This window comes from Scyliorhinus torazame, chromosome 8, assembly GCF_047496885.1.
Source record: "Scyliorhinus torazame isolate Kashiwa2021f chromosome 8, sScyTor2.1, whole genome shotgun sequence".
NCBI lineage: Eukaryota > Metazoa > Chordata > Chondrichthyes > Carcharhiniformes > Scyliorhinidae > Scyliorhinus > Scyliorhinus torazame.
In genome coordinates this window covers 105133802-105153806 of record NC_092714.1, presented here as the reverse complement: position 1 = coordinate 105153806, position 20005 = coordinate 105133802, and the positions used below count along the sequence as shown (strand labels likewise).

General features: G+C 44.7%; 1 protein-coding gene across 15 annotated transcripts in view; it reads left to right on the top strand.

The window, feature by feature from the left end:
• dmd (dystrophin) overlaps window positions 1-20005 on the top strand; it is a 3042490-nt gene that overhangs the window by 804359 nt on the left and 2218126 nt on the right. For 14 of the 15 annotated variants that reach the window (XM_072513983.1, XM_072513987.1, XM_072513978.1 and 11 more), the window contains exon 3: window positions 18259-18351. In XM_072513983.1, coding sequence (XP_072370084.1) covers window positions 18259-18351 — 93 coding nt within the window. Of the gene's footprint in view, window positions 1-6256; window positions 6405-18258; window positions 18352-20005 lie in introns of those variants that run through there. The other variant, XM_072513986.1, reaches the window with a different exon arrangement.

Sequence of the window (20005 nt, the reverse complement as noted above, 5' to 3'; positions counted from 1 at the left end):
TGCTTTCAATCTCCTGAAGTGCGCAAACACTCGCGATCTTTTAACCGGTCCATTAAGTTTCCGGATGTTCCATGTTACCGACCTTACCGGAGGCTCACGCCTCCGTTCCCCTCTACCGTCTGACATCTTCCCCACTTAACTTCAGCGCTGTTAATTCCTGTACCTAGCAAAACCCAGATGACCCCCTTCTCCACCCCTGACCATGTTATCACTCACCCCATGCCACGTTGCGTCAAACCACACACCCCCCCCCCACCTCACGGCCACCTCTCTCTGCCTTCTCCCTCACCTCACTTCCATTCACCAGCATTACATGCTCGCGCGGCAGCCCGTGCCCAAAGGCTCCTCCCAATGACCTCCCTTCCCCCTTCCCCCACTCCTTTGCTCAAGGAAGAAGGTTCCCTGCTGACCTTGCCTCCCCCACTCAAACAAAGACTTATCCTGAACTCCAGGTCACCTTCCCCAGAAGCAAACAAACAAACACAAAACACAAAGCCACATAAAACAGGAGGGGGGGATGGGAATCTCCATCCCCACATAAACCTTTCGCCTCTACCACCCCTTAAAATCCCAACAGTAAACAGCAAACCCAAAAAAGGACCCCCCCTCCAAACCGGAGGGAACGCAACTCCCCCCACCCCCACTTCAAACGTATTCCCAACCTTTACAAAATGCCAGCACTCCAATTCCACAACATTGTCCACTCAGTTCTCCCCAGTTTATGCTCCATGATGAAGTCCCCGGTTGCTTCTGGGGTCTCGAAGTAATATTCCCGGCCCTAAAACATCACCCATAATTTTGCCTTGTAGAGCACCCCAAAACAGATCCGCTGTCGGTACAACACCACCTTGGTCTTGTTGAACCCTGCCCACTGTTTCGCCAACTCGGCTCCAATGTCCTGATATATTCGGACCTTGTTCTCCTCCCATTCGCAAGTGCGTTTCTCCCGGGCCCAACGCAAGATTTTCTCTTTCTCCACAAATCTGTGGAGTTTCACGATCACCGTCCCAGCAGTACCCCAGCTCTAGGCCTCTGCCTCAGGGACCTGTGCGCTCTGTCCACTTCAGGGGTAGCACCCCCTCCGCCACAAGCCCCATCAACATCCTCGAGACATACCTCGTGGCACTCACACCTTCCACTCATTCAGGGAGGCCCACTATCTGCGGGTTCTACCTTCTCGAGGTGTTCTCCTGCTCCTCCACCTTTACCCTTAACGTTTTGCAAAGGTCTCCTAAGAGCCCCACCTCCACCCCCAGTGCCACCACACGATTGCTGTGGTCCAAGATCACTCCTTCGATCTCTCAAATCTGAGACCCCTGCACCTCCAAGCACTTCGCCACACGTTCCATCGAACTCTACAGGGATACCACAGCACCTTTGATGGCCTTCAAGTGATCTTACCGCATTTCCTTTCTCTGCTGGTGGAATTCCTCGTGAATAAAAGTCATCAACTGCTCTATCTGGGCCTTTCCACCTTGCATCAGCCCTTCCCGTATGCCTTCACCGTCTTCTGCCGGGTTTGATAACCAGCGGACATTTCACTCCTGAGGGAAATTACTCCTCCGACCTTCAACAACACCTTTTCGTCGAAATTACACCCAATATCGGAAAAAAAGTGCTCTTTCCTATGCCTTCGATCAGGAGCTGCCCTGTGTGCAACTACTCACACAAGGCCACTACTGGAAGTCTACTTTCCACATTTTTTATTGGCCTATTGTATCCATGCGAAGAAGCTAGTGAAGAAGAAGGGACAGATATAAGCTCAGTATTTATTATTTCCCTGTTTTTCATAGGGATACAGTGCTTTAATTCTCGCAATTGACAACATCCGTATCAGGGAATACTCTTGAAGCTCCAGTACTGGTGATTTAATAATATTTAGCTCTGATTCCTCCACATCTCGTTGTGAGGGCCTCCAAAGCTTAAACCTCAGTACTTATTCTCAACAGGAAAACTACTTTTTCAAACTCATCACATCCCTGCTCTTTCCAGACAACTAGAGGGAGGAAACCTTTTCCGTACTTTACTTCTCAAGTGTGGTAGAAGAATTTGGTATCTAAAGGGACGAAGTACAGTACCACCCGCATATTAATGTAAGAAGGCATATGGCCGAACGCAAAGGGGCAGTCTGGAGATAGGTAGCAATATGTAAGGGTCTAATATGGAGTCCACTCCATACCGTTACTCTGTACTACAGCTATGTACATAGTTCAGTAACATTATAAGTTCATAAGATATAGGAGCAGAATTCAGTCATTTGGCCCATCAACTCTGCTCTGTCGTTCCATCATGGCTGATTTCATCCTGGCCTTAACTTAATCATCCTGCCTGTTCTCTATAACCCTTCAACCCATTCCCAATTAAAAATCTGTCTGACTCTTCAAATTTACTCGATGTCCCAGCATCCACCACACTCTGGGGTAGCGAATTCTACAGATTCACGACCCTTTAGGAGAAGTAGTTTCTCCTTAACTTTGTTTTAAATTTGCTGCCTCTTAAAGTAAGACTATGACTTCTTGTTCTGGAATGCCCCACAAGATGAAGCATTCGCTCCATGTCAACTTTATCCATACCTTTTATCATTTTGTCTGCATCATTTGATCTTCCCTCATTCTTCGAAACTCCAGAGAGTATAAGTCTAAACTGTCCAATCTCTCTTCAGACGACAAACCCCTCGTCTCTGGAATCAACCTAGTGGACCTTCTCTGAAACTACCTTTAATGCCACTACATATTTCATCAAATAGGGGGACCAAAACTGTGTACAATACTCCAGGTGGGGCTCACCAATGCCTTGTATAGTTGCAACAACATTTCCTCACCTTATACTCTATCAGTTATAAATGTCAACATTCCATTCACTTTCTTTATTATGTGCTGTACCTGCATGCTAGTTTTCTGTGACTCATGAACGAGGACCCCCAGATCCCTCTGCAATGGAACATCCTGAAGTCTCTCCCCATTTTGATAAGTTGCCTTCCAATTTTTCCAACCAAAATGCGTGACCTCACACTTATCCTTATTAAACTCCATCTGCCACATTTTGGCCCACTCTTGTAAACTATCTATATCTATTTGTCAGGTTCTTATTTCCAGTTGCAACTTATTGCCCCACCTATTTTTGTGTCATTTGGAAATTGGGCTGTAGAACCTTCTATCCCTGTATCCAAGTAGTTTATTTAGATTGTAAATAGCTGGAGCCCAAGGACCGAACCTTGTGGCACCCCACTAGTTACATCTTGCCATCCAGAAAAAGACCCATTTATCCCACATTCTACTGGGCGGCGCAGTAGCACAACTGGATAGCACTGTGGCTTCACAGTGCCCGGGTCCCCGGTTCGATTCCCCGTTGGGTCACTGTCTGTGCGGAGTCTGCACGTTCTCCCCGTGTCTGCGTGGGTTTCCTCCGGGTGCTCCGGTTTTCTCCCACAGTCCAAAAACATGCAGGTTAGGCGGATTGGCCATGCTAAATTGCCCTTAGTGTCCAAAAAGGTTAGGAGGGCTTAAGTGGGTTGGTGCAGACTCGATGGTCCGAAAGGCCTCCTTCTGCACTGTATGTTCTCTGTCTTCTGTCTGTCAACCAGTCTTCTATCTAAGTTAATAATTTACCCCAATCCCATGTGATCTCACCTTCTGAATTAATCTTCTGTGCGGCACCTCATCAAACAACGTCCGGAAGTCCCATCTATAGGATCTCCCATCTATAGGATCCCCATTATCCACTTTGCTTGTTACATCTTTGAAGAACTCTATAAAATTGCTTCACATGATTTGCATTTCATAAAACCATGCTGACTCTGATGGATAGCGTTTTGACTTTCCATATGTCCTGATGTTAATTCCTTGATAATTTATTCCACAATTTCCCAAAACAAGATATTAAACTAATTGATCTGTAATTTCCAACATTCTATCTCCCTCCCTTTTTGAATGAGCATTTTTCAAATCCACTGGAACCTTTCCTGTGTCCAGGGAATTTTTGAATATTATAACCGATGGATTCACCATCTCCGCTGCCACTTCCTTTAACACACTAGGATGTAGGCCATCAAGCCCGGGGGAACTTGTCTGCCCTCAATCCCAATAGTTTGTTGAGTACCGTTTCCTGCTAATGTTGATTGTTCTAAGTTCATCCCTTTCTATTACCTCTGAATTGCCAATTCCTATAGGAATTATACTAGTGTCCTCCACTGTGAAAACTGGGGAAAAGTAAAGATTTAGCATTTCTGTGCCATTTCTGTGTTCCCCACTATTAAGTCTCCGGTTTCATCTTCCAAGGGACCAACATTCACTTTAGCGCTCCCTTCCGTTATGTACTGATAGAAGCTTTTGCTATCCTTTTTGATATTTTGCACCAGTTTTCTTTTGTAATTTACCTTAATGCTTTTTATTACTGTTTTCGTATCCCTTTGTTTATATTTAAAAGTTTCCCAACCTTCCAGCCTGCCATTGTAATATAATATACATTAGCTTTTTCTTTATATTGTCCTTGACCTCCTTGTTTAGCCATGGATGATTTTGACGCTCTTACCATCTTTCGTCCTCACTGGATATATTTTATTTGTGAGGAATTGAGTATCTCCTTAAACAACTGCCACTGTTCATCATAACCTTCCTGTCCAGTCGACTCAGGCCAAATCTGTTCTCATTCCTGTGTAATTTCCTTTGTTTAATTCCAGAAAGCAAATGTAGAACTCCACTTTCTCACCCCCAAACTGAATTTTGAATTCTGCCATACTATGATCACTAATAAAGACTTGCTTGTAACTTCATCAAGACTGCGTCAGGGTGTCCAAGCAGGTAGCGATAGCAGAACAGGTCAATACGTACGTTGTGGGCTTGATCTTAACTCTCAGGAGGGAATGCAGAAAAGTGAGCAGGAGGACTCAGACAGGCTCAACTGAATTTAATATCTGGGCTTCATTAACATGCTCTCTCCCAACTTCCCAATCGAAAGAGCTCAGAAGTTGTCGGGAAGCAGCCGCCTCGTTTTAAAATTTGACAGGATGGGTTTTCTGCTGGAACTTACAGAATGGTCCCTGGTACAGTGTAGGTACTCCAGGATGATCGCAGGATAATGGGAAGCCTTGGGCACTGGGGTCCTTAAATTTTTATGTGGTTTTGGGAGAACTTCAATTGCACTAGAAAACTTTTACAAATAAATCATACCTCCACGTGCTTGGCCTCATCTATATTGGCTCCTGTTTCCAGCAGGTTTGGTCTGGTGGGGCAGCCATACAGATCCCTGTTCAGGCCTTAGGTTAAAATAGTCAATCAGTCTTTCTAAAACGTATTTTATTACAAACATGTATCAAAGTACGTTACAGCAAATAAACACCCCGAGAAACATACTTCCCAACAATTAACTATACAGTCTGTACAGATTTTCCCCCTTTTTCACCCCCCCGCCCCCCTGCGATGAACAGCTCCTCAAACATGGTCACAAACATCCCCCACCTTTTCTCAAACTCCGCTGCTGAGCCCCTTAACTCATACTTTATCTTCTCTAATCGCAGGAAGTCGTACAGGTCACCCAACCAAGCCGCTACCCCCGGTGGCGATGCCGACCGCCTTTCCAGCAAAATTCGCTGCCGTGCAATCAGAGAGGCGAAGGCCACGACATCGGCCTTCCTCCTCTCCATGAGCTCCGGCTTCTCTGAAACCCCAAATATCGGCATCAAAGGGTCTGGATCCACCTCCTCCTCCGCTACCCTGGCTAAGACCGCGAACATTCCCGCCCAGAATCTTCCCAATTTTTCGCAACCCCAAAACATGTGCGTGTGATTCGCTGGCCCCTGCCCACACCTCTCACACTCATCTACTGTCAATCAGCCTTTCAATATTGCTGTCAGACAGATCTAGGTAGGAAAGGATTTGGTAAGTCTCTGTTATGTGTGTTTGCAATAAGATTTGGCTTTAAGTTTAATTTATATTTTTCTATTTGAGGGTTAAAAAGGTGAAACCTGGGATCGAGTTTAATATTTCAGTGAAGGCAGTATAAGGCTTTGTTTGTCTAGCTGCATTTTTAATTAGGGTTTAAGACCTTTGGAGTCATTTGGGGAAGTAAAATACAAAGTAGAGAAAAAAACTGATGTTGCCCAGCAGCAGAGGCCTCCGGAGGGGGGAACCCAAAGAGACAGAACAGCAGATTTTAGTTATGTTGGGGATTGTGCTGTAAGGTGAAGGGAGCAGTTTAAATCACTTATCCTGGACACTGCAGATTGCTGAGGAAAATAAGTATAAAGCTTCGATGAGTTGCTCTAAAGTTAGAGTAACAGTGAATGTCGAGTGATTTCTGGATCTGAGCAGTCGATTGGGAGAGGGAACTGCAGGAGCAAATCCTAAATGAAATGGAGAAATGTCTCGCGAAGACCTTTGGGACCAAGAGCAGAAATCTGGAACAGGGTAAGAGTGAGAAACAGAAGAAGGCTTCATGTTTTAAGTGAGAAAGCAGCAGGAAGCAGGTGAAGCAAAATAGCACAGTGGTTAGCACTGCTGCTTCACAGCGCCAGGGTTCCAGGTTCGATTCCCGGCTTGGATCACTGTCTGTGCGGGTTTCCCCCAAGTGCTCCGGTTTCCTCCCACAAGTCCCGAAAGACGTGTTGTAAGGTAATTGGGACATTCTGAATTCTCCCTCAATGTACCCGAACAGGCGCCGGAGTGTGGCAACGAGGGGCTTTTCACGGTAACTTCATTGCAGTGTAAGCCTACTTGCGACAATAATAAAAATAAAGATTCTTATTATGTCTGTGAGAAGCCAGCAATCTAAGAAAATGGCAACTAGTCTTGTAACTCCTCACTCTGTGCCTATGAAGTAGTGGTGTTCTTTTGGTTGGCTGAAGACCTGAGAGAATGTGTGGAGGACAAAACTTGGATGCATGTGGTAATTCAGGGGAGAGGAACATCAGAAGGAGAAACTAAAACATTGGGCTAGATCCTTGTTGACGATGTCCACTTGAAAGCATAGTTTGGGAGGACAGTCCAAGACAAGTTCTTCATCAATGGAGATTGGGCACCCAAGAATTTCTGTTCTATCCAGTTTTTCTACTGCCTCCTCCTTGACTGTGACATTGGTAGAATCTTGTTCTTCGTGCAAGGTATATGCAAAATACTCATTTTGCACCATAGCCATGCCTCGTGTATCCACAAGATGACCCTTTATGTCCCTCTTGGGGCTCACCCTTTCTTGGACTATTCTTTAACTATTTTTATGTTTATAAAAGAGAATTGACTTATTGGGCACTTATCTTTTCTCATACTTTCTCCCAGCTCCTCATTATTTTGTTCTCTTCTGTACTTTTTATATTGAGCTAGGTTTCCTGCGGTACTATGAACCTGCATTCATCAAATACATCCTTTTTCTGTACCATTTTAATCTTTATAACTGTAGTCATCCAAGAAGCTCTAGTTTTGGATGCAATTCTTTCACCCTCCTCTCATATCTATATCTGAACTGTCGGACTCCTATGCTCAATTACTGTTTTGCTTGCAAATTTTTGATTCCAATCCTCCTGAGCCAGATCCAGTTCAAGATTTATTGAAACCATTTTTGCCACAGGAAAGATTGGTAAATAAGAGTTACGCTTCATATATTTTTAAAGCAAAATATATTCCTGTATACTTAAAAAGGCACGAGATGAAAGGAAAATTATGGTGATTGACAAGTTAAAAAAAAATTAAACAGTAAGCAACTTATTAGTTTGTTTAGGTAGGCAAAAAAAACATGTGAACTATAAAGTGGAAAATCCCATTATCTCTGTATGTGAACAGATGGCAGACACTGCAACCGAAACAAATCAGGTTTTTGAAAAACAAAGGCTTCAAGGACAATCAGGTTTGAAGGGAAAGTAGTGAAGGCATTTGCTGAGGCAAAAGATCTAAAGGGCTGGAGTAAAGTTAGAAATGTCATTGTTTATGTACAGTAAGACAATCCATCAATATGAACTGGTGTGTGGTGTTCTTCACTTTGCATAATTGTGCAAAGGTAAGCTGTTTTGTTTGAATTAAGTATATTTATTCATAATAGCTGTTGTGCACTTCCTTTCTGCAAAATATAACAGCTATTTGTTTCTTATTGAGCCTTGCCTGACCAAGTGTTTGCTTGGCTTTCCTTTAGAGGGTGGCTTATGCTTCTTGAAATAGATCTAATAAAAGCAAGATGTCCAGATCACTGAGAAAAATGACTGACACCACTGCTCCTGAAAAGAAATCGTAATTTGTAACTTCAAATTTTAATGGGCACCTCATCAAATTCTTATAAAAGTTCATAAAAAAGCAAAGCTATTGCATTCCCCTTTTTATCCTTTGCTTTGCTTGTAAAAATTCTGTAAAGTTGTTCAAGCATGACCTACCATTTGGAAATCCATACTGACTGACACTGATTAACTTTTGTTTCTTCAAGTGCTTCATCTCTGAACTCCATTTAATTCATACCAAATACAGTTTTTACTTTCACTACAGTGGCGTTAATTTGGCTGATCAGATCGCCCGCCTTTTGTAAAATGGTCTCAGACGGTCAGACAAACCGTATCTGGTTGCATGTGGACAGTGTTTGTTTAGTGTTGTACCAAGTCCTGTTCAGCCATCGCCTCTCTGTTCACTGACCTACATTGGATCTGGGAACAGCAAAAACTCACGTTTAAAATTCTCATCCTGGTTTACAAATTCCTACATGGCTTGGCTCCTCGCATTTGCTGTCACTTCTACTGTACAGCCCTCTGAATTCCCTGTGCTCTCCAATATTGGCCTCTTGCGCATCGTTGATTTTCGTAGTTGATGATCATGCTTTCAATTGCCTAGGCTCTTAGCTCAGGAATTACCTCCCAAAGCCTCGGCTCAGTAATATCCCTCCCACCTCCTTTATAAGGCTCCAATCTACCTTTTTGCCGAGGCTATTTGGTCACCTGTGCTCATATGTTCTTATGTGACTTGGTGTCAGATTTTATTTGATAATGTTTGTGTGAAGTACCAAATGACATTTTACTACGTGAAAGACACAACGTACATACTAAGTTGTTGACTATGGGGGGAAGATTTCTGGAAGAGTGGGTACCGAAATAAAGAAACTGGAAATACTCAGTTCACACAGCACCTGAGGAGAGAGAAGCAGAGTTAATGGCTGGAATTTTCTTTTTTTTAAATAAATTTAGATTACCCAATTATTATTATTTTTTTCCAATTAAGGGGCAATTTAGCATAGCCAATCCACCTAACCTGCCCATCTTTTGGTTGTGGGGGTGAAACCCAAGCAGACATGAGGAGAATGTGCAAACTCCACACGGACAGTGACGCAGGGCTGGGTTTCGTACCCGGGTCCTCAGTGCCACAGTCCCAGTGCTAACCACTGCTCCACATGCCGCCCTAGGATGGAATTTTCAAACACCTCACCCACCCGCTGGTTCCCCCGTGGTGGGCCGGTGAATTATTGAAATCTCCATTCACCGTAACATCATGCCAGCCTGAAGGGTTGGAAAATTGTGGCTAATGTTTAAGGTGAAATACCATTAGTCAGAACTGGAGAAAGTTGGGAATGTAGCAGTAAAGTACAGGAGGCAGGGAAAGGGAGAGGGAAGAAAAAACACAGAAGGGCCTGAGCTTCCCAATGAACATTCTGAAGTTTCTGTGCCTGCATTGTAAACATGGACTAAACCCATCAGAAAAAGTCAGCGGTTGTTAATTTCATTCTAAGTATCCTTTTCAATGTTATAATAAGACATATTTACTACCAAACAATTTCCCCGGCACTGAAAATTAACTTTAACAAGTTTGGAATCACATTTTTTTAGCATTAATTGTTGTGGAGATTTCAAAAATACATTTTTGTCTTTTTTGTCTATCACTATCTTAATCCAGTCTTTTCCTCTTTAGTGTCTCTCTGGGTCAGATTTTAATTTGGATTCACTGCTCTAACTTAGTTTAACTAATGTTGGATGCCATTTGTTGATCAACTGCAGCCAATTCTGAACCATTTTATGTTTTTTCTTCAAATCAGCGAGCAGCACTGCTGTAACTGAGAGAATATCTTTGATTTGTAACACTGTCCTTGTGGTCTGGGCTACCTTTATGTTTAGTATAATGGAGGGAAATTGAAACTAAAGAAGGCCTACAGCTTCATTCCTGTCTTGAGATGATGCTAGTTGCCAATTTGCTGTCTATTTATTAGCTGAGTGCACGTACCAGTGTGTGAGAAAGCAGAGCATAGCAATCTGGTTGAGAGCGTAGACCTTGAAAGCCTGCTGATAACTATTCCCTCTCCTTCGGCTCAAACACTGACTAGCTGGAAACTTAGCTTAGTTCAACCTTAAAGATGCATATTTACCACCACTTGGAAAGAAAAATGTAAAAATTGAATATGCCAGTCACTACTTCCCATTTATAGCGGAAATGAGACATCTAAAAACGAACACAAGGTAGCACTAAACATAAAGTTGTTCTTCTAGCACTTTCTAGAACAAAGAAAATTACAGCACAGGAACAGGCCCATCGACCCTCCAAGTCTGCGCCAACCATGCTGTCTGTCTAACCTAAAACTTTCTGCACCTCCGGAGTTCGTACCCCACTATTTCTATCCTATTCATGTATTTGTCAAGATTCCCCTTAAATGTCACTATTATACCTGCTTCCACCATCTGCTCCAGCAGTGAGTTCCAGGCACCCACTACCCTCAGTGTAAAAAAAACTTCCCTTGCACACCTTTAAAACTTTGCCCCTCCCACCTTAAACCTATGTCCCCTAGTAATTGACACTTTCACCCTAGGGAAAAGCTTCTGACAATCCATTCTGTTCATGCCCCTCATAATTTTGTAGATTTTTATCAGATCGCCCCTCAACCTCCATCGTTCCAGTGAGAACAAACCGAGTTTATCCAACCTCTCCCTGTAGCTAATGCCCTCCATACCAGGCAATATCCTGGTAAACGTCTTCTGTACCCTCTCCAAAGCCTCCACATCCTTCTGGTTGCGTGGCGAACAGGATTGAACACTATATTCCAAGTGTGGCCTAAATACAGTTCTATACAGCTGCAGCATGGCTCGCCAATTTTTATACTCAATGCCCAGGCCAATGCAAGCAAGCATGCTGCTTGCCTTCTTCATTACCTTCTCCAACTGCGTTGCCACTTTCAGTGACCTGTGGACCTGCACATCCAGATCCCTCTGCCTGCCAAAACACTTAAGGGTTCTGCCATTTACTGTATATATCCCACCTGAATTAGACTTTCCAAAATGCATTACTTCACATTTGTCCAGATTAAACTCCATCTGCCATCTCGCCACCCAAGTCTCCAACCGATCTATATCCTGCTGTATCCTCTGACAGTCCGCATCACTATCTGAAATTCCACCGACCTTTATGTTGTCCGCAAATTTAATAACCAGACCAGTTATATTTTCCTCCAAATCATTTATATATACTACAAACAGCAAAGGTCCCAGCACTGATCCCTGTGGAACACCACTAGTCACAGCCCTCCATTCAGAAAAGCACTCTTCCACTGCTGCTCTCTGCCTTCTATGATAGAGCCAGTTCTGTATGCATCTTGCCAGCTCACCTCCTGTTCCCATGTGACTTCACCTTCTGTACCAGTCTGCCATGAAAGGCCTTGTCAAGGCCTTACAGAAGTCCACGTAAACAACATCCACTGCCGTCGTCATCCTCAAAATGTCTGATCAAGATCGTGAGTCATAATCTCCCCTTCACAAATCCATGCTGCCTCTCGCTAATATGTCCATTTGCTTCCAAATGGTAGTAAATCCATCTTGAAGAATCCTCTCCAATAATTTCCCTACCATTGTCGTAATGCTCACCGGCCTGTAATTTCTTGGAATATCCTTGCTACCTTTCTTAAACTAATGAACAACATTTGCTATTCTCCAATCCTCTAGCACTTCACCTGTAGCCAGTGAGGATACAAAGATTTCTGTCAAGGCCCCAGCAATTCTCTCCCTTGTCCCCCTCAGTGTTCTGGGGTACATCCAATCAGGCCCTGGGGACTTATGTTTTACAAGACGCCCAACACCTGTTTTTTGATCTCAATGTGACCTAGACTATCTACACACCCTTCCCCAGACTCATCATACACCAAGTCCTTCCATTTGGTGAATACTGATGCAAAGGACTCAGTCAGTAACTCATCCATTTCCTCTGGTTCCACGCATCGATTTCCTCCCCTGTCCTTGAGTGGGCCAACCCTTTGCCTGGCTACCATCTTGCTCTTATACGTAACAAAAAGCCTTGTGATTTTTCTTAATCCTGTTTGCCAATGGTTTTCCCTGACTCCTTGTAGTCCTCCTGACTCCTTGCTTAAGTTCCTTCCAACATTCCTTATAATCCTCACGGGCTTCCTCAGTTCCCAGCCTTTTAGCCTTTACAAATGCTTCCTTTTTCTTTTGAATGAGGCTCACACATCCCTCATTATCCAATGTTGTTCCTTTGTTTAAGAAGGGTAGCAAGGATAATCCAGGGAACTACAGGCCAGTGAACCTTACATCAGTGGTAGGGAAATTACTCGAGAGAATTCTTCGAGACAGGATCGACTCCCATTTGGAAGCAAGTAGTTGTATTAGCGAGAGGCAGCACAATTTTGTGAAGGGGAGGTTGTGTCTCACTAACTTGATAGAGTTTTTCGAGGAGGTCACAAGATGATTGATACAGGTAGGGCAGTAGATGTTGTCTATATGGACTTCAGTAAGGCCTTTGACAAGGTCCCTCATGGCAGACTGGTACAAAAGATGAAGTCGCACGGGATCAGAGGTGAGCTGGCAAGATGGATACTGAACTGGCTAGATCATAGAAGGCAGAGAGTAGCAGTGGAAGGGTGCTTTACTGATTGGAGGGCTGTGACCAGTGGTGTTCCGCAGGGTTCAGTGCTGGGACCTTTGCTGTTCGTAGTATATATAAATGATTTGAAGGAAAATGTAACTGGTCTGATTAGTAAGTTTGCGGACGACACAAAGGTTGGTGAAATTGTGATGCATAATTCCTCCCCCGCATATCTGACATGGTCAATCAGATTGCGCAGTACTGAGTCTTCTCCACCATTGATCTGAAGTCCGCAGACCACCAGCTCCCTATCCACCCGGAGGACCGGCAATACACTGCCTTTGAGGAATATGGCCACCTCTATCACTTCCTCAGGGTCCCCTTCGGCGTCACCAATGGGGTCTCGGTCTTCCAACGGGAGATGGACCGAATGGTTGGCCAGTACGAGCTGCGGTTCACATTCCCGTATCTGGATAATTTCACCATCTGCGGCCATGACCAGCAGGATCATGACGCTAACCTCCAAAAACTCCTCCACACCACCAAGCTCCTTAACCTCACGTACAATAAGGAGAAATGCATTTTCCGCACAACCCGCCTAGCCAACCTTGGCTACGTTGTGGAAAACGGAGTCCTAGGGCCTGACCCCGACCGCATGCGCCCCCTTCTGGAACTTTCCCTTCCCCACTGCCTCAAGGCCCTGAAGAGATGCATGGGGTTCTTTTCCTACTATGCCCAGTGGGTCCCCAATTATGCGGAGAAGGCCTGCCCACTCATTAACTCCACCCTTTTTCCCCTGGCGGCTGAGGCCCACCTGGCCTTCAACCGCATCAAAGCAGATATTGCCACGGCCGCAATGCACGCAGTAGATGTGTCCATCCCGTTCCAGGTGGAGAGCGATGCATCCGACTTTGCTCTGGCCGCTACCCTCAACCAGGCGGGCAGGCCCATGGCTTTCTTCTCCCGCACTCTCCAGAGCTCCGAAATTCTACACTCCTCCGTTGAAAAGGAAGCCCAAGCCATTGGGGAAGCTGTGCGACATCGGAGGCATTACCTGACCAGCAGGCGATTCACTTTTCTCACTGACCAACAGACGGTGGCCTTCATGTTCAATAACACACAGCGGGGCAAGATCAAGAATGACAAGATCCTAAGGTGGAGGATCGAACTCTCCACCTATAATTATGATATCTTGTATCGACCTGGGAAGCTCAATGAGCCCCCAGATGCCCTATCCCGCAGTACATGTGCCAGCGCACAAGTAGACCGACTTCGGGCCCTCCACAATGACCTCTGTCACCCGGGGGTCACCCGGGTTTTCCACTTTATCAAGGCCTTACTCCATCAAGGAGGTCAGGACCATGACCAGGGACTGCCAGGTCTGCGCGGAGTGCAAGCCGCACTTCTATCGGCCAGATAGAGCACACCTGGGAAAGACCTCCTGCCCCTTTGAGCGCCTCAGCATCGATTTCAAAGGGCCCCTCCCCTCCACTGACCGTAACGTGTACTTCCTCAACATCATTGAGTACTCACGTTTCCCTTTTGCCATCCCATGCCCTGACATGACCACTGCCGCAGTCATCAAAGCCCTGCACAGCCTCTTCACCTTGTTTGGTTTCCCCAACTCCATCCACAGTGATCAGGGTTCCTCCTTCATGAGTGATGAGCTGCGTCAGTACCTGCTTACCAAGGGCATCGCCTCAAGCAGGACTACCAGATACAACCCCCGGGGAACGGACAGATGGAGAGGGAGAACGTGACGGTCTGGAAGGCCGTCGTTCTTGCCCTACGGTCTAGAAGTCTCCCTGTCTCCCGCTAGCAGGAGGTCCTTCCGATGCGCTCCACTCCATCCGGTCGCTCCTGTATACCGCCACCAATGTGACCCCTAATGAGAGGATGTTTGTCTTCCCCAGGAAGTCCACCTCAGGGGTCTCGCTCCCATCCTGGCTGACGGTCCCAGGGCTCGTCCTCCTCCGGAAGCATGCAAGGAGTCATAAGTCGGATCCCCTGGTCGAAAGGGTCCGTCTCCTCCATGCTAACCCCCAATATGCCTACGTGGCACACCTTGATGGACAGGAGGACACAGTCTCCCTTCGGGATTTGGCACCCACAGGTTCCCCAGCGACCGTCATTACGACTCCCGAATCTACACCTTCTCCATCCATTGCTACCCATGGTGCACCAGGGCCACGGCATACTCCGCTAGTCCCAGTGCATGGCACGCCAGAGCTTCCGGGTCCGTCGCCTGGCACTCATCTACTTGGTGACGCAGAAGACGACACGCAGGGCTCAACACTGCATCCGATACCAGTATCCACACCACAGCCGGGACTGCGGCGGTCACAGTGGAAAGTCAAAGCCCCCGACAGACTCGATATATAATTCAACCGTCCACTTCACCCCCGCCGGACTCCTTTTTAACAGGGGGTGAATGTGGTAAACCACTGTATTGTATTATACCTACTGTATGTAACATGCCTGGGCTTGCCCCTGCTGGCTCCGCCTGCGGCTCCTCCCTCGGGCTCAGGTATAAAGGTGGCCAACCTCCGGCCCTGCCTTCAGTCTGGGGCCGGCTGCCAGCAGGTATATTTAAGCTAATTAAAACCACAGTTTCACTCTCAACTCATCTTCTGTCGTTATTGATGGTACATCAGATATGAAGAGGTATCATGAAGGTTTGGGCCAAAAGGGGGGGCCTAAACTTGGGTTAGGGACTTCCGGTGACGACCATAGAATGAGAGGTTGCAGAGTTGGTGGCTCCCCCTCAAGGTGGATTATGTTACTCCTTCCCCACCCGTATCGGACCTTTTTGAAGGCAGAAGATGTGAGTGCCCAGGGAAGGTAATAATCGCCTGATGCATAGATCAGAGGATGAGAAGTGCCACAAGAAAAAGAGAGCAGTTGGAGCAGGGCAGTTCTTGTGATGTACCACAGGTCAAAATGACGGAGAGTATGGGGGCCCAGTGGTCGACTGAGCAGCTGATGGAATTTTAAAATAATAAGTTCCAGCAACAGAGGATCTGAACTCACTCCAGATGCCAGAGTTTAAGGATAGTTGGGAGGCCTCAGGATATCGAGGGAGCAGACACCGCCAAGTATCTGGCAAGGATGTTGGAGCAGTTGATGGGGAGGGTGCCTTTGATTGACCCTTCGAGGTAGATTCGGCACACAGGGCACTGAGGAGGAGGACACAAGTGGGAGAGCCGCCGAAGGTGATGTTGTGGTTGCATCACTTCTTGGACAAGGAGAAGATTTTGCAGTGAGTGAGGCTTACCAGGAGGTGCACCTGCGAGGGGAGTGAGATGCAGATCTATCAGGGCTTGGGTGTGGAGCTGCGAAGAGGAAAGCCGGATTCAACTGGGTAAAATCTGCCCTCTTCAAGAAGGGAGTAAAGTTTGGGGGTTTTGTACCCGGCCTGTTTGTGGGTGACTTATCAGAAGAAAGAGATTTATTTTGACTCGCTGGAGGAAGCCATGGACTGGGAACAGTGTGTGGACACTGAAGTTTGGAGAAGAGCTTTTGGTCTGTGGTGAAACGTTTGGGCTGGGTATATTTGGTGGGTTTCGTTTGGGGAGCGGCAATGGTGAGTTTTTTTTTCATTTTTCTTTGTTTGTTGTAGCTGGTAGAGGAGGGGGTGGATTGGAAGGGGATGGGGAGGTTACAGCCCTTGGGCGGGGGCCACCATGCTGGCTAGGTGGGATAGTTAATGGAGGTGAAGGGGCTGATTATGGGGGGGGAGGGGGTGCTGCTGACATGGATGTGGCTGGTGTAGCACAGTTGGGAAGGAAGAGGTGGCGGGGAGCCCTCTGACCAGGCTGGTCACGTGGAATGCGCAAGGATTGAATGGGCCAGTTCAATGGATCGCGTGTGTTGACACACCTGAGAAGTCTGAGGCTGGATGTGTTGTGTATGCCCTGAATTGGGATGATGTGGATTTTATAAGGCAGGTGATGGGGAAGATTCCAGATTTTAAAAACTCACCGGCTGATTCTGGGGGGTGGGTGTGGGGGATTTTAATGCCGTCTTGGATCTGAGCCTGGATCGGTTGAGTCTGAAGTCATTGAGGAGGTTGGCTGTGGTTAGGGAGCTGAGTGGGTTCAAGGAGTACACGGTGGGGGTGGGGGGTGGTGGAAGCACCCGTGGAGGTTGAGGAGTCCGAGGGTGAACGAGTATTCATACTTACCCCATGTGCACCAGGTGTATTCCCAGATCGATTTTGTTGTCATGGAGAAGGCGTTGCAGGCGGGGATTGCCGATTCAGGGTATTTGCTGCTCATGGTCTCTGATCATGTGCCGCACTGGGTGAATTTGCGGGTGGTTCAGGTGATGGCTCAACGGCCGCAGTGAAGGCTGAATGTGGGGCTGTTGGCGGATGAGGGGGTGTGCAAACTAGTGATTTGAAACAAACCTGTTGGACTTTAACCTGGTGTTGTCAGGCTTCTTACAATGTTAATGGCACTGAGGCTTGATGAATGCCAATGTCTTACTTTCCCTAATGCATTGTAAATTGTGTGTCGGTATTATCATCGTGAAAAATCATTCTAGTGGAATGATCTGAAAAAGGTAGCATATGCGAACACTGAGTTATAACACTGTGATTTTATTCATGGGGTTTCAAGCAAGCCTGCAATAATAAAATGAGGATTTCCTCACTTGACAGCGCTGAAAGTTCTACAGGAAATTACTTTGGTGCAGTGAAATACAAATCCAGTTGACGCAAAAATAAATTTATGCAGATAATGGAAATCCCATTATGGAGTGAGGGTGTACTTAATAGCTTGGGATGAGAGGTACTGTGATACGTTCAAATAGAAAGAACATCCCTCTGCACCTGACGATGCTCTATTGGGAGATTGTGATCTCAGGGCTATAATAGATCGGAAAATTCAATTTCCTCTTTATTATATCTCTAATTTAAATAAAGTACCTTTATTTTTTTTAAAATTCTGAACTGAGCCATTTGCGGAGAAATATTTTCTTTCAATTAAGTGCTTTCTCTATTTAAAGCTGCTTTCTATGATATATCTTCTGCCAAATAAATAATGCTTTTTAAAGAAATGTTGGAAATACAATAAGTTGAATCTACACAGCAGAGACTACATCCTGTAAACCTTTTTCATCACAGTGCAAAATGTCACAAATCATTCTTGGTGACAGTTATTCATTATTATTGCCAATTGTTTGCAGTGTGTATTCGGGGATTTGAACTTGTTCAGTTTCATTAACTTTTTCTGAATGCAATTATTAGGTTACGATCCTTCATTGAAACTTAGCATACTGCTCAGTCCCACTTCCTCACAGTCTGAGTTAAAAGGCTTCAATGAACATTAGCAAAATGCAGTAAGTGCTGACTAGAAAGTGAATGTTTCAAATTTAAATATGGTACTTCAAACTTTTCACAAAATGCAATTTTGAGTATTTTTCCATTTCAGCTGGTAAGTTAGATGTCTATGGCGGACAATATTATTTCCGATAAATACCTTTTTCTTTCTTCACCTAGGCCGGAAAACCTTTGATTGAAGATCTATTCACTGACCTATGCGATGGAAGAAGGCTTCTCGAACTTCTGGAGGGTTTTGTTGGCCACAATCTAGTACGTAGGGAATTTACATTATTCAAAATTCTGTTAACCTCAGCAGCTAGTGCAAAACTCTTGATAAATTATACATGGGTGTTATTTCATCTCGAGTCATAACAAGCTCAGGATGTGGAGAAATAAGATGACTAATAGAACTATAAGTGGCTATTCTTTGTCTCAAACTACAAGGTTGAGAAATTTTTGTTTCCCTTTATTTATGAAGTGCAGTGTTTTAGAATTGAATCTAGGATTTATCATATTTTTATCTGAAAGTGTTTTCATTTTCGATAACCTGCAATAGTTTTCACAAGTCATCTGGGCCATGTCTCTTGTACTGAATCAATGCAGAATCGTCTGTAAAAATGGCAATAACATTAGTTTACGACAATTTTCTAAAGCTGCTTTGAGAAAATATGTTAAGCTTTTCACTGGCAACTATATATTTGAAAATACTGGAAATAATCTGTGAAAATTCCCCAGGTGAGCCCACAGACATTTCAAAGTTAATTTTTAAATATTTTAATGCTAACAAAGATCTTACTGCCCCCTTGGTGTGGAAGGTACCAGTGTCCTGAAGCTATGCACTGAGCATGGCCAAAATCTGCCTGGGGTTTCTCAACTTAATTATGTTGATGGATATGGTGGATGCCATAGATGGAGTATCAATTGCTATTCTTCTGCTTTCCTTCAGACATTGGTAATAAAACATAGAGCCAGCAAACTATAAATGACAGCTTTAGATGGACAGATAATGAAGGAAAGAAAAGTGATGAACAAAAAAAGGATAATAAGATTGTTTAGACTTTTTAACTGGCATGTATTTGTTTCCCTGTCAGTGTTAATATGTATTTTTTTCTAACTTGCTCATTGTTACAGCAGGGCTATGATGAAGTGACCCATTTCGTTTTGAGGGTCAGGAGAGCTCCTGCAGGATTTCTTTCACTCCGTGTGATCTGAAACTCATTTATCTTTTTAGAATGATGTGTTCCCAGTTTTTGTGCAGGAAGATTGTTTGCAAATTATGTTTGCCAGGCCTGCCACATGTCACAATCAGACCATTGTCGATTTTGTGATAAATTACTTAATAAACTATTTGCAATCAAAATTTTAATTATTTTTAACAAGATGAATTACCATCCCTTCAAGAAATCAATACCATACATCATAACAGCAAAAGTTCTGCTATATTTCAGTTAACACCTCCATCACAATGGCCACAAGGATAACTCAATCCACTTCATTAAAATCAGTAAAGGTGTGATTCAGATGTGTCCAATACGCCAATTTACCTTCTCTCATTCGTTTTTCTCCGACCATGATGGAAAGTACAGATTTTCACATGGCACTCGATCAACTGGATACATGCATCAAATGTATCAAACTGAGAAGAGTGAGTTTGACGGCCAGATTTCAACCTCTGCACTTGATTGCGAGCTGCTGAACTGGTGGAATGCGATTTATTACCCCCATATACTTGCATAATCTGAAATAGCTGTTCTCTCTGATGTACTCGTCAACAGTGCAGCTATGCTTATTTATTGTAAACTCAAGTTATCAACTTACACATGAAATATACATTGCAAAAAAAACCTACTGTGTAAAACTGTTTAAAACTATTAATTTATAGATTTAATCATGTGAAAAAAAATACCATTTCTAATTATTCTCT